General features: G+C 31.9%; 1 protein-coding gene and 1 non-coding gene across 2 annotated transcripts; one reads left to right on the top strand and one right to left on the bottom strand.

Annotated features, from left to right (window-relative positions):
* The first annotated feature begins 5,481 nt into the window (after positions 1 to 5,481).
* On the top strand, positions 5,482 to 6,531 carry LOC124831688 (protein VASCULATURE COMPLEXITY AND CONNECTIVITY-like). The gene is made up of 3 exons (XM_047305766.2): positions 5,482 to 5,706; positions 5,807 to 6,012; positions 6,122 to 6,531. Exons 1-3 carry the CDS (start codon positions 5,608 to 5,610, stop codon positions 6,297 to 6,299), a joined length of 483 nt encoding a protein of 160 aa, XP_047161722.1. The 5' UTR covers positions 5,482 to 5,607; the 3' UTR covers positions 6,300 to 6,531.
* Positions 6,532 to 12,319: 5,788 nt separating this feature from the next.
* TRNAY-GUA (transfer RNA tyrosine (anticodon GUA)) lies at positions 12,320 to 12,409 on the bottom strand. Its single transcript is given in 2 exon segments — positions 12,320 to 12,355; positions 12,373 to 12,409. It is a non-coding gene; the product is annotated as a tRNA-Tyr (tRNA).
* Between the last annotated feature and the right edge of the window lie 479 nt (positions 12,410 to 12,888).

Genomic DNA, 12,888 nt, shown 5'->3' with positions numbered 1-12,888 from the left:
AGCATCTCCAATACATTGTCTGACTCCATCATAGATCAAGACTCTTTTAAGTAATCCCTTCAAAGTAATTCCAAGCATGCACATAAGAGCTTTCCAATGAGCTCGTCCAAGGTTCAACATGAACCTGCCAATACTTCTCACAACATAATATTAGCATATAGAAGATTGTACATATAACATTATTTCTCCATTATCTTAAGGAGAATGTTCATCACTCAATTTGTAGTGAGATGCAAGACACATTTTCAAGTTTGTCATACCAAACTTATCGAGAATTATTCTAAGATATGTCACTACATAGATGTTTCTGCTCATGTTTAATGATCTCAAATGCGTTATTTAGCTTAATTTTAACCTTTTTACACCTCAAGTTTACTATTGCTTACTATCAAAATGTCATTTACATGAACAACAATACAATGAATAGATTGCCTACTAGAAACTTGAAGTAGAGGTAAGTGTCATACTTCCTGTCGCAACCAGAATCGCGACGGGACGACGATCCAAAAAAAAGGAACGGGTTTCGAAAAGAGATTTGGAGTCGCCACCATAGTTTATTATGGAAAACTACGGAAAAAACCATAAAATAGTAAGACACGGTCCACAAAAACCATATTCTGGGTTCGGGAGTCGGTTACGCGTAGGGAATGTGTTAGCACCCTACAACGCCTGCCCTAAGGCAGTACCTTTAACTAAATGCACAAATATGATGTGGTTTTCAAAATGTTTAACTATCCCCTAAAATAAAATTCTAAATAAACAAAATATATTTTTTAGTTTTTTGGGCCCGACAAGGATTGACCTTGCTCCTACGTATTCTCATTCAGAATGAGAAATCAGGGTTACGTAGTTCTTTTGAAACTGTTTGAGAAGTTTGTTTGGAATTTGTTTGAGAAATTTGTTTGGAAAATTATTATGGATAAATTTGGATTTTTGGGAAGGTGAACCTGACAAGGACTGGCCTTGCTCCTACGTATCTCCACTCTTGATGGAGAATCAAGGATCACGTAGTTCTGACTGAAAGACTGTTTGTTTGCTTGAAAGTGTTGATGTTTTTAGTTTTTGAAGATTTTATATTTTTTGGTATTTTTTGTAAAAGAAAGAGAAAAAGTTTTTAGCACAAGGACGATGCGAGCGATCACACACGTGCTTAACCTTTAAAATATATTTTTTGGTATTTTTTTATAAAGGAAAGATAAAAGGTTTTTAGCACGAGGACGATGCGAGCGATCACACACGTGCTTAACCTTTAAAATATATTTTTTTGTATCATTATTTTTTATAAAAGAACGAAAAAAGGTTTTTAGCACAAGGACGATGCGTGCGATCACACATGTGCTTAAACCTTTAAAATATTTTTATTATTTTTTTAGAAGAGAAGAAGAAAAGGTTTTAGCACAAGGACGATGCGAGCGATCACACATGTGCCTAAACCTTTAAAATATTTTTTTATCATTTCTTCTGAAAATGCATTTAAAAAGTAGATAAATATTTAAAATGGAAACAAAAGAGAAAAAAGAAAAAAACATAAAAATAAAATAAAAGGATAAATAAATAAATAATGAAAATAAAGTAAAAAGTAAAAGGAAAAAATAAAATAAAAGTAAAATAATAAGTAAAATAAAAAAGGGGTGCGAGGGATAGGTTTCTGGGATGTGCGTGATGGAGAAATTGATTTCAGTGGGTATGGTTCTATTGAGTGGATGGAGGAATTGTGAGCGAAAGGGAAGTGTGGTTGGGGGTGATGAGCAGAGAAGGGTTGAAGATGGTGGGCGTTGGCCGTGGGATAAGGTGTTAGGATGAAGATGATGGGTATTGGAGGTGATCACGGGTACGAGTGTTGGAGATGATGGAGAGTGGTCAGAGGTGAATGATGAATGAAGAGTAAGATGAAGATGATAGGTGTTGGTGACTCGAAGGAATCGGAGATGAAGGCAGAGGAAGATATGGGGTTCGAAGAGGGTGTTACACGGAGAATAAAATGGACTTGGCAGGGGCGTGTGGTTGGGAGTGATGGGCCGAGGAGTGGCAAGATATGGCCATGGGTGAATCTGGATGGTGAAGTGGGTGATGGACCAGAGCAATGAAGCGTGGCGAGCAAAATGGTTTCTGTTAAGTCCAATGGGGTGGATGATGTTTGGTGCGGGTCAAGGAGAGAGTCTCGTTCCTCCTTAGGCCGTGATCGTAGTCTATGTGATGGTTGTGAGAAAACGTTGATGATGGATGAATGGAAAACAATGGTACAGAACCGGACAAAGTAACATCCTAATATAATTACATGTTTAATCCAAAAACCAGCAGACAGACCAAGCCAAGCATCATCGAACCAAATGCAAGCCAACAACAATACTATGATCCAAGATTGTAAACATTTACGCTGATGAGCAATGAAGCTTGAAGGATGAGGACTTACCTTTTACGTTTTCCCCTGTAGTTTCTTGTACCTCTCCTCCTTGTGAATAATATCTCTTGTTCCTAGAAATGGATGATCCTCCCTCCTGTATCCTCCTCTTCCTCCTCGGTTGTAATTTCTTGCCAGTTTTTTTTAGCTTAGACATTGTGTTTTCTCTCTGTTCCCCTGATCAAACAGAGCTGGACAGATAGTGGCTGGTTTTGAAGGTGAGAAGAGTTGAGATTCCCCTTTCCCCTGTTCACGCTTCAGATCCCGCTTAGAGTCAAAAGCCTGGCCTGTCAAATGGTTGCTTTCTGCCACAGACTCTGTTCTGCTCCACTAAGACAATTTAGGTGCAGCATGCATGGCGAGCAGAAGATTTCACCAGAATGGGAGATGGCGTGGGAAAAGAAAGCAGAGAAAGTTGACCTTTGCCATTTTTTTTTTGTCTAGTTTTAACATTTGGCAAATAAATTAAAGTAAAAGAAGACAAAAACAAAATAAGTTGACGTAAAAAAGGACTAAAATAAAACATAATGAAATAACTCTAAATAAATAAAAAAAATAAAAAATAATCGAAATAATATTAAAATAAAATAAATGAAATAAAATACAGTATATTAAAATAGACTCAAATACCATAACTTAAAATAACAAAGTAAAATATAAAATAAAATTAGAATAAAATAAAATAAATTTCATCAAAACTATATTATTTAGTCATTCGGACGAAATTGGGTGTTGACACTTCCTACGTTCAAAACCAATTCTACAATATCAAATTATCTATTTCACTACCTTGGGGATTATTTTAGAACATTCAAGGATTTATTTAGTTTACAAACATAATCCTTATTTCCTTCTACCTCAAATCCTTGAAGTTCTATGTCTCCATATATACAGGAAAGCAATCATAAGGTTCATCTTTTCAACTCAAGGTTAAGCTCAACAACTAAGGTTGACACCATCTAAATGGACACATGCTTAATTACAAGAGAAAACACATCATTGTAGTTAATTCCTATGAGTAAAGCCCCTAGCCACCAATCTTGCCTTGAATTTTTGTTATCTAGTTTTTGGATTTTCATCTTTGGTTTAAAAATTCATTTATAATTGACCAACTAGAACCCACAAGTATATGAACAAGAGTACAAGTATTGTTTAGATGAAGTAACTCCATCTCCTCATTCATGGTGTATATCAAGTCTTCTCCTTACTTGCTAGTGAAGAGTAGACATGTTGGTTACTTTATGCAGTAACCAGCAAGTATATTGGATAAATGTAGTATAACAAATGGTGTATCCATAAGGATTTGGAAGAATACAAAATGTTTCAACTGGTTTGATTTGAATAAAATAATGTTTGAATTGTGTGAAAAATGTGTTAAAACAAATTTGAATGAAAGTGTTGATTTCAATATGATAAAAACGTGTTGAAGTCAAATTTCACCATTTTGTCCCTCTCTTATACTAGTTCAGTTACTATTCATAAAGAAGTAGTTATTCATGTTATGGGAGTGCTCTTAAGTGTAACTTTAGATCCATTTTGGCACTTAGAACATAAGATCATCAAACTTCATATAATCTCTCAACAATTGCTTGAATGAATCATTTACATTAAGAGTTTGACTTTGTAACCAGCTAGAGCCTTAGATTTATTCCTAACATCTAAAAGCGGGAGGAGAATTAGTTGGACCATAACTTGAAACCAGTTCTCACTCAATCCTAAAGCCAATGAAATAAGATGAGTGATCAGTTCATCCAACAACAAGCATAAAATAATTCACAAAAATGTAAACAAAAACATAATTTGATAAATAAAATAGTACCAATACAAGATAGTTCTAAAAGATTACATCATAACCTCAACACAAGAGGGGTTTAGCTATTCCTGATGATTGCTGAGTTTTTGTTTAAGGGTGTGTGTTTGGTTCCAAAAGCTCTAGAGGATAAGTCTGAGGCTCTCTAACTTATTTCCGTTTTTGCCTCACTCTGTTTCTCAGATCTATTACCACCCTTTCTGCATTTCTCCTATCTCTTACAAATCCATTTCCCCTGGTAAGACATGAGTAAAGAGGAGATTTTGAAGATACAGGTGCTAACCTTTTTCATTTTTATCTGTTTATTTTCAAGCTTTTTACTTGTTGTGCTGCTTTTCCTTTTCTTTTTTCATCTTGAGAGAATCATTTTTTTATGAAGTGTTTGGTTTTCTTTTGCTTTTACTTCCTCATTTTAATAATTTCTCTTATTTACAATCAAATTTTTCTTTATTTTGTGTTGGCTCTTGGAATTGCTTTTACATGCAGAAATGTGTTGGTTGGTGACGGTGGATCTCTTGCCTTCGTCGAACATGGAAAGAGTATTTGAGCTTAAGCTTGAGCTGAAATTGTATAATATTTAAAGGGTAAATCAGAGATTATACCCTCTATCCCTCCAAATCTCTACATTCTTGCGGGTGATGACATCCCGCAAATCGCATCATATCCATCCTCGCAATTCGTCGCATTTCGGCTTGAACAAAGAAGTCATCGCATTTCATCACCCATAAGTACTCATCAACACTGCTATCAGTCCAAGTGAACACAACATCAGAGTGGTGAATTTATCAATCTCATGATGGTTGAAACTCCACATTCACCACACCAATTTATTAGAATAACTCACAATTCACTTGCAAACATCTACCACACAAATAACTAACAAATGCATGTGACATTATTAAGAAATTTTGTGGTTGAATTTTTAAATTATTTTTTTTCGCAAGTTAAAATTCAAATTTTAGAGAAAGTAAGAAAAAAATTTAATTTTTATAATTAATTTAAATTCTTTTAGAAACTTTTTTTTTTTGTACTTTTAAAAATTCCTCCAAACATACCATTTGTCATAAAATGTAATATATAATTAAAACTAAATTATTTGCTCCCCAAAAGGTGGAAAAAAAAACTAACTAACTTATATTTCTATATTCAAGTAAGTAAATGCCTATATACATAGAATGAGCTGGTTTCTACTATCTAAAGGAATCCCTGAGTGGGGAAAAAGAAGAGAAAGCAGACAATAAAGCAGATTTAAAGTTTGCACAGTGTGACAAAACAAACTTTTCCTAGCTACTTCCTACTACCAATCTCACTTTATTCCTTATATATATAATCATATACTCACACTACACTTACAAATTTCCCCACTGTTTATCATCTTCAACAAATTAGACAGAAAATGGCTAGAGTAGCAGGCATTTTTCTGTGCGTCCTGATTTTAGTGATGGATGTTGCAGCTGGGATTCTTGGCTTTGAGGCAGAAACAGCACAGAACAAGGTATGGTTGAGCCAGCTCTATTTTCTGAACTGCATAAGCTAAGACAACTTCTGTGAAGTGAAACCTATGTTAAACTCCCATTGTTGTTTTCAACAAACAGGTGAAGCATTTAAGAGTGTGGATATTTGAGTGTAGAGAGCCAAGTCATCGAGCCTTCATGTTGGGGTTGGTAGCAGCAGTGCTTTTGGGATTAGCTCATGCCATAGCCAACATGCTAGGTGGCTGCAACTGCATTTGCTCTCAACAGGAGTTTGAGAAGGCTTCCTCAAATAGACAAATCTCAACAGCTTGTCTCATTTTAACTTGGTAAAGTGTATCTTTCTTATTTGTACAAGATTCTTGTTAATATGATCAAAATAATAAATATGAGTAATTGTTAAGAAGTATTATAACATTAAATCTTGTTGTTGATTAGGGTTGTGTTGGCCATTGGATTGTCCATGTTGGTGATAGGGACAATGTCAAACAATAGGTCAGATGGATCATGTGGTTTCTCACACCATCACTTCTTGTCCATCGGAGGAATCTGCTGTTTTGTTCATGGCCTGTTCTCTATTGCATATTACGTTTCTGCCACTGCCTCTATGGATTAATTAGTGAGTAAGAAAAGCATCTTGAAGCCACTCATTCAAGCTTTAGTGCTTTTGTAGCTTTCCCACAATGAACTTGCTTTGCATGCCAAAGTGTGTAGAAGACTTTCATGCCTTCTGTACTCAAAAAGTTGAACCATTTTACATGACCAAATTACCCCTCTCACTCTTTTGTATCATTTTTCCTCATGTTTCGAGGAGTAAATTACGGCCAATCAGTCTTTTTTTTTTCAAACTGCGCACGTACTTCTCTCCTTTTTTATTCTATATATTTTTTTTATATTTTTTGGTTTGAAAAATATTGTTCTCATGTTAATTGTACGTTATGTTAATTTTTTCATTAATTCTTTGAAAAGTGTCATATTGTATATTTTGTTAAAAGAAGCTATTGTAAGATTATACAATTCAGAAAAGTTAAAAAGTCTTCTTGAACTTAAATTTGTACTTAGAAATTTTACATCTATTAAAAAAAGTTAAATAATAAAGTATATTGAAATAACAAGCAAACTTTAAAAGTGGGATTTGAATAGTTTAAAAACTTTTCGAAATTAATTTTAGAAGTTGTTTGTATGGGTTAGATACTCTAGTTTTTCTTTAAATATTTTTAAAGGTTCCACTAACTTTAATAAGTTACAACGACTTTAATAAATTATAACAAGTTTCATCACTTCTCTCCAATAGGTTAAAATTGTTTAACTTTAACTAAGTTAAACAAATCAAGTATTTTAAATTGTCCTTAATTATCCACAAACAACAAAGTGTTTTTAAAACAAGTACAGATGAAAAGTTTTATTAGAAAGATATTAATCAATACAAAGTAGATATGAGAAGACTTTTTATAAGGAGATTTTCTCCAAGCTACACGACCCACTATCAAAGACAAAATGTTGACAGCGTGAGAATATGTGCAATTGATTCGTTTTTTGTTTCTTGTTGTTCATGCAGTCTTCTACTTATAGACAATTTCGAAACAGAGATATGTTACTTTGAAGCATTGACATTGAAAGAGTTGTTGTAACCTTTTGTACGTTTGTCAAATGCTACTTTACATGTGCTGAGAAATTTTGTTGTTGTACATATTGATAAGATAAAAAGCATTAAAGAAATATTTCTAGAATGTCTTTTTTTTCTTAAAGTTATTGTGAATTAGTACACAATTTTTTCAATAAAACATTTGTCTTTAAAGCATATGTACATAAAGAAATTACATAATATATAAAAAGTAATATTCTTACATTAAATTTTAAATTTATTATAGCATTTTATGTAGATAGTGTATTATAGTGTTTAGTATAGTTTATTTTTTTATATAGTTTATGATAGTTTAGAATATTGTTTAGATAAATATACAGTTTAACAAGTTATGTTAAACCGTCTTTTTGATAAACATTTCGATTTTATTAAACTTCTATACGATCTTATTTTAACATATATAAGTTTACATAGTCATATGAATTTTCCGTTTTTCTAAGGCTATCACGGTATACATTTTTTCTTTAGTCTATTATTTAATGTTGGAGAAACATTATTGGTGTAATTAAATATATATATATATATATATATATATATATATATATATATATGTATATATATATAAGTATTGATTTACAAATTTGGCGTAATTTATTTTTTTTATTTACAAAAGTAGATTTATTTTAAAAAGATTATAAAATATTCTAAAAAAGAAAAGATTAATTTTGTTATATACTATATTAACTGGGATCTTGAATGCAATTTACGACTGTGTACATTTTAATTCTTTATGATAACTTATTTTTATTATTAATTACAATATTACTACATTGATATAATTTAAACGGCAATATATTTACTTAAAATACTATAATTTATTTTTGAAAGACTATAGACAGCTAAGCATTTACTCAACGCTAATTATATAATCATTAAATATTACATAGATAATTTTTTGTGTTGTTTTCTTCTCGTAATTGTGGGCTTTGTTATTATTTTATCTTAACATAATGATTATATTTACAGTATAGAAAACTATTCTACTTTTATATTGTTTCATTATTTTTATTTATAATTTTTTTCAGTTATTTCTAAATTTTATAAAAGTATAATATTTTTGTTTCGTATTTTAAATTTGTTATATACTGTTATATTTTTCAGTGTTTTATTATAATATAAATGGACAGAATAAGAAAATATAAAACCTTAAAAAGTACTTATACGAGAGCTTATGAAGAGATAAAAATAATATATTGATTTCTTATATTTCCTTTTAATTTATGAATATATCTTTTCAAAATCTACTGTACAAATTTCACAATTAAATTTAGTAAAAAAAATCTTATGTAATTAAAATTTATTAAAACTCGTCCTTACATGTTGACATATTTCTTATATTTTAAAGTTTTAGGAAAAACTTCTCATGTAACTTCTTAAAATAGCTAATTCAAGTAATATGTAGTTAACGATTATCAAAACTGTAAGAAATCGTTCAAATATTATTAATCTGTATTGAAGAAATTCAGAATGTATTGATTTAATAATTATTTTTCAATAAATCGATTTTAAATAGACTTGTCTTTGTTTCACTCTTTTTTGTATTAATTCTAATAAAAAAAGAGTGAAATCCATTTTAAATAAAAGATTTAGACATACTATTTTTAAATAAAAAATTTAAATTATACTTTTTTTTGTCAATCGAGTAAAAATAAAACAATATGCTAAGAAGGAAGAGGCCAACTTGCAATTCTTAAAGATTGAGATCTGCACTTCCCTTTTTTCTTATTACCTCCATAAAATTCATGAATCCTAAATTTTATTCACATTAAAATTATAATAAGATAAAAGTTACTCCTCGATTTCTTTCTTCTACTCTTGTAACATCCCAAAAGTACAATATAAAATCATATCATAGAATACTCACATATTAACAATATTACATATCAGTTCAGAAAGGAAGGATACGTTTATGGTCGAACGACCTTACAAAATACTACAAAATTTAAAATTTTACAAAACTAAATACTGGACCGAATGGTTCCAAAAACTAAGCTTAAACCGACCGGGTATACAAAACACATTATCTATAACTACCGAACGGTTCTATGGTTCGGCCTTAACCTCCACTTTTTCAAGAGCCTCTTCCAGCAACTCCTCTCCTTCTGCTCACATCCACAGGATGATCATTGCAACAGAAAACGACAATAGGAAGGAAAAAACAGACAAGACAAGAAATAGGGTAAGCTTATGTAATTTAATTAATTCAATACACATATAATTCAATCAATCCACCAATTATACATTAATGCATGCAATGAACGACCACTTGACTCAGACTGTCCGGACTGTATCAATTATGTGTAGTTATGACGTTTTTGCACTCGGGTGATGTAGTAGTTGGGATGTCCTCAACAGTTGCCACCCGAGGTTAGTCCGTTCTTACATAACCCATCTGAACCTTATAGACTAGGACCTCCTGCTATTCTCACACATGATTTACTCCTCTCTACTTGAGAATGAGTAATCATAAAATATCAGGATAAACGCCACCTTAGCATGACCACATTCTTACTTTACCAATCCATAACAAATCCTGAGATATTCCTCCCTGGAATATCCTTTCATATCCATATCATTCAAATCACATCATACTTTAAAGTCATCATACTTCATTATCAATACATTCAAACTGAATCAAGGAAACAATATTCCATCTTAGAAGCAAGACCGAACGAGAGAAATACTTCATAAACTAATCTAACCAAACACTTAGTGTAAGACCGAGCGGTCTTTCACTTATCCACCAAATAGGACCGAACGGTCCAGGAGAGACAAGACTCGTCATAAGCCTAACACTTATAATAATAATAAGAAAAGACTACGGGATACACAACAACTTTGACCGAAAGATCTTTACTAGAAAGAACCCAAGAAATAGGTGGAATACTATAGAATACATCTACTTAAACCTGACTGAATGATAAGGAAAGTTTTTATCAGAGACCTAAGAGTTTAAACCGAACACTACAAACTAGGACCGAACACTTTGAAATTTGGCCGAACACTCTTAATACCCAAAGCAGATATATTAAGGAATATATTGTATAACCGAGCACTTATTTCGAATCCTAATACTACTGAGACCGAGCGCTTGGTTTGTGACCGAGCACTACCGAGACTAAGAGCTAGGTTTATGACCAAGCACTACTGAGATTATACAATGAAGGAATATATTCTAATTACAATTACATATGACTTATTTTCAACAAAGGATAAATATAATATTTAAGAATTTATGTATTTTTGAATATCTTAACTAAGTTGATTTAAGAAGTACAAAGGAGAAACTATACTTAGACTGAACGCTCATTTACATATATAATAATATAAAATCAATCGGTCATTAACTAAATTCTTTACAGAAGAATTCAGTTTAGACCGAACGCTCAAAGGAAAACCGAACGGTCAATAATGACTCTCGGTGTCAAACATAGGATTATAGAGAAAGCTGCAGATTGAAGATCAAACTCTATCTCAACCCAGTCTACCTTAGTTATATATCATCCACTCATATAAACAACATACAGTAGCACCAATACTTCATATTCATCAAATAATCAAACAAACATACAACCATTCAGAACAAGAATCATAATCAAATTATATAAGCTTCCCTTACCTCTTAAGCTTAGTCGTACGCTCACAATTTGTATAGGATAATTCACCACCAGAAATCTTACGCTCCTACGGTCACGATTTATGAAACTAAACCAAACAAAAGACCAGAAGTGTGCTCAGAATGAGATGGCAAACTCATGCAACCAGAAACTCGGTTTGCATGTGACAGAAAACAACAGTGCTGAGAGAGGGATGAACTTACCAGCTCAAACCAGCAACTTGATCGGTGCAAAGTGAAGCTCTCGGCACCAGAGAGACTTAGACGTGGTCTGATTGAAGATTGGAAGAATAAAAGGGTAAGATTTTGTAAAGAGAAGAAGAAGGTTGTAGAGAGAAGGAGGAGAAATGAAGAACTCAGAATATTTGGGAGAGAATGGTGCATGCAAAAAAGTGGCACGAATTTTGAAAACTTTAACTTATAAACTACTGTCAAAATCGATCGGTCACTCAGCTGGTCACACTTATCTTTCACTTTCTGTTTTTCATTAACACATGGCTTCCACTCACACAAGATTTTTAAGGGTTCTGACAACTCTCCTAGATATGTTATTATAAAAAATTTCATATTCCTAATTCAGAATATAATTTTGAATTTAAAAGTATATTATAGAGTGTATTATCTAAAACACACTCAGATTTGAATTTAAAAGTATATTATAGAGTGTATAATTCTGAATTTTTTTTTCAGAATGCAGACCCCACCCAAAAATAATCCCATATTTTACAAATTTGATTCAAAAACCACTGTTCTGATGACAAAATTGGAAAAGAAAAAATTAAGAAAGTAACCTCTTTAATCCGTCCTGCGATGCAACTCACTTCTTCATAAGGGTAAAGGGGAAACAGATGCTTTTTGAAAAGCTTCTCAATCGAGTTCAAAGGAGGTGAAGGGATGAGCCAAGTTCAGAGGAAGGAGATGAAATAGTTCTTTCGCACATATTTTAGGATTTTATTTAATCTTTTATTAACTAAACTAGTAATTTTAACAAGTCTACTATGCAAAAAGAAAAAAGAGAGGTACAGAAAGAAGAAAGGTCCTGAGAACATCAAGCCCAAATCGTGGGCTCCATATGAAAGTGCAAGAATTTTATCAGTAATGGACTTTTTGTCTTTTCCTTTTCTCTACTCACTACTAATTTTGATAATTCTTTTCATAATAACCTTATTACCGAAAGCAATTTCATTTAGGAAAAAAATAAATTTATTTAAATTGTGATATTCAATTTCAAATGACATTATTTTTTTTTGTATTTGCGGTTAAAATAGGTGCTATACAATCAAAATGGACAAAGAAATAAACCTGTAAAATATTAGATAGTGAAAAAATATAACATAAATATAAAACCAAAACTTAATGAAAAAGCATTAAAAAGTCCGACCTGCCGGATTCGAACCAGCGACCTAAGGATATCTGAGGTTTCAACCACTACAGTCCTCCGCTCTACCAACTGAGCTAAGGTCGGTTTGTTTAAAATGTCGCATTACAAACTATTTACTGTGTAGGAATTGATGTTTTACTAGTTTTGCTTTTTGAAAGAGATAGTGAGGTCTCTAGAAAAACGAAAAAGCAAAAGAAATGACAGTGAAACTCAAATTATGATGGGAAAGTCCCATTGTTCATTTTATTCTCATCCTTGATCTCAAAACCAGGATAATTTTCACTTAGTTCTTGATATTTTTATTCAGCTTTAATCAATAAAAAAAATTAGATATCAACAACCCACTAATATAAATATGTAGATATGCATTAAATACTGCTATTATTATTATTAATTACACAAAATAACGAGCTATGAATGAATGAAATGACAGTAGTGCAAGATAATTTCTCTTCTTAATGCAGTTCATATACTTGCTTTTATTTTGGATAGGTGGGAGAACTCTTTTCCTTTAAAAAGTTGTGCATGGATGCGCATATATAGCATTGATCATATAGCTGGAT

This window comes from Vigna umbellata, chromosome 9, assembly GCF_029865625.1.
Source record: "Vigna umbellata cultivar VRB3 chromosome 9, Vumbellata_1.0, whole genome shotgun sequence".
Classification (NCBI taxonomy): domain Eukaryota; kingdom Viridiplantae; phylum Streptophyta; class Magnoliopsida; order Fabales; family Fabaceae; genus Vigna; species Vigna umbellata.
Note: the sequence above shows the minus strand (reverse complement) of the source record. Positions and strands in the feature narration are given on the sequence as shown.

Coding starts and splice junctions, on each gene's coding strand:
- LOC124831688 (XM_047305766.2), top strand. CDS start 5,608: ATGGCTAGAGTAGCAGGCATTTTTCTGTGCGTCCTGATTTTAGTGATG. Junction 5,707..5,806: donor CAGAAACAGCACAGAACAAG/GTATGGTTGAGC, acceptor TTCAACAAACAG/GTGAAGCATTTAAGAGTGTG. Junction 6,013..6,121: donor GCTTGTCTCATTTTAACTTG/GTAAAGTGTATC, acceptor GTTGTTGATTAG/GGTTGTGTTGGCCATTGGAT.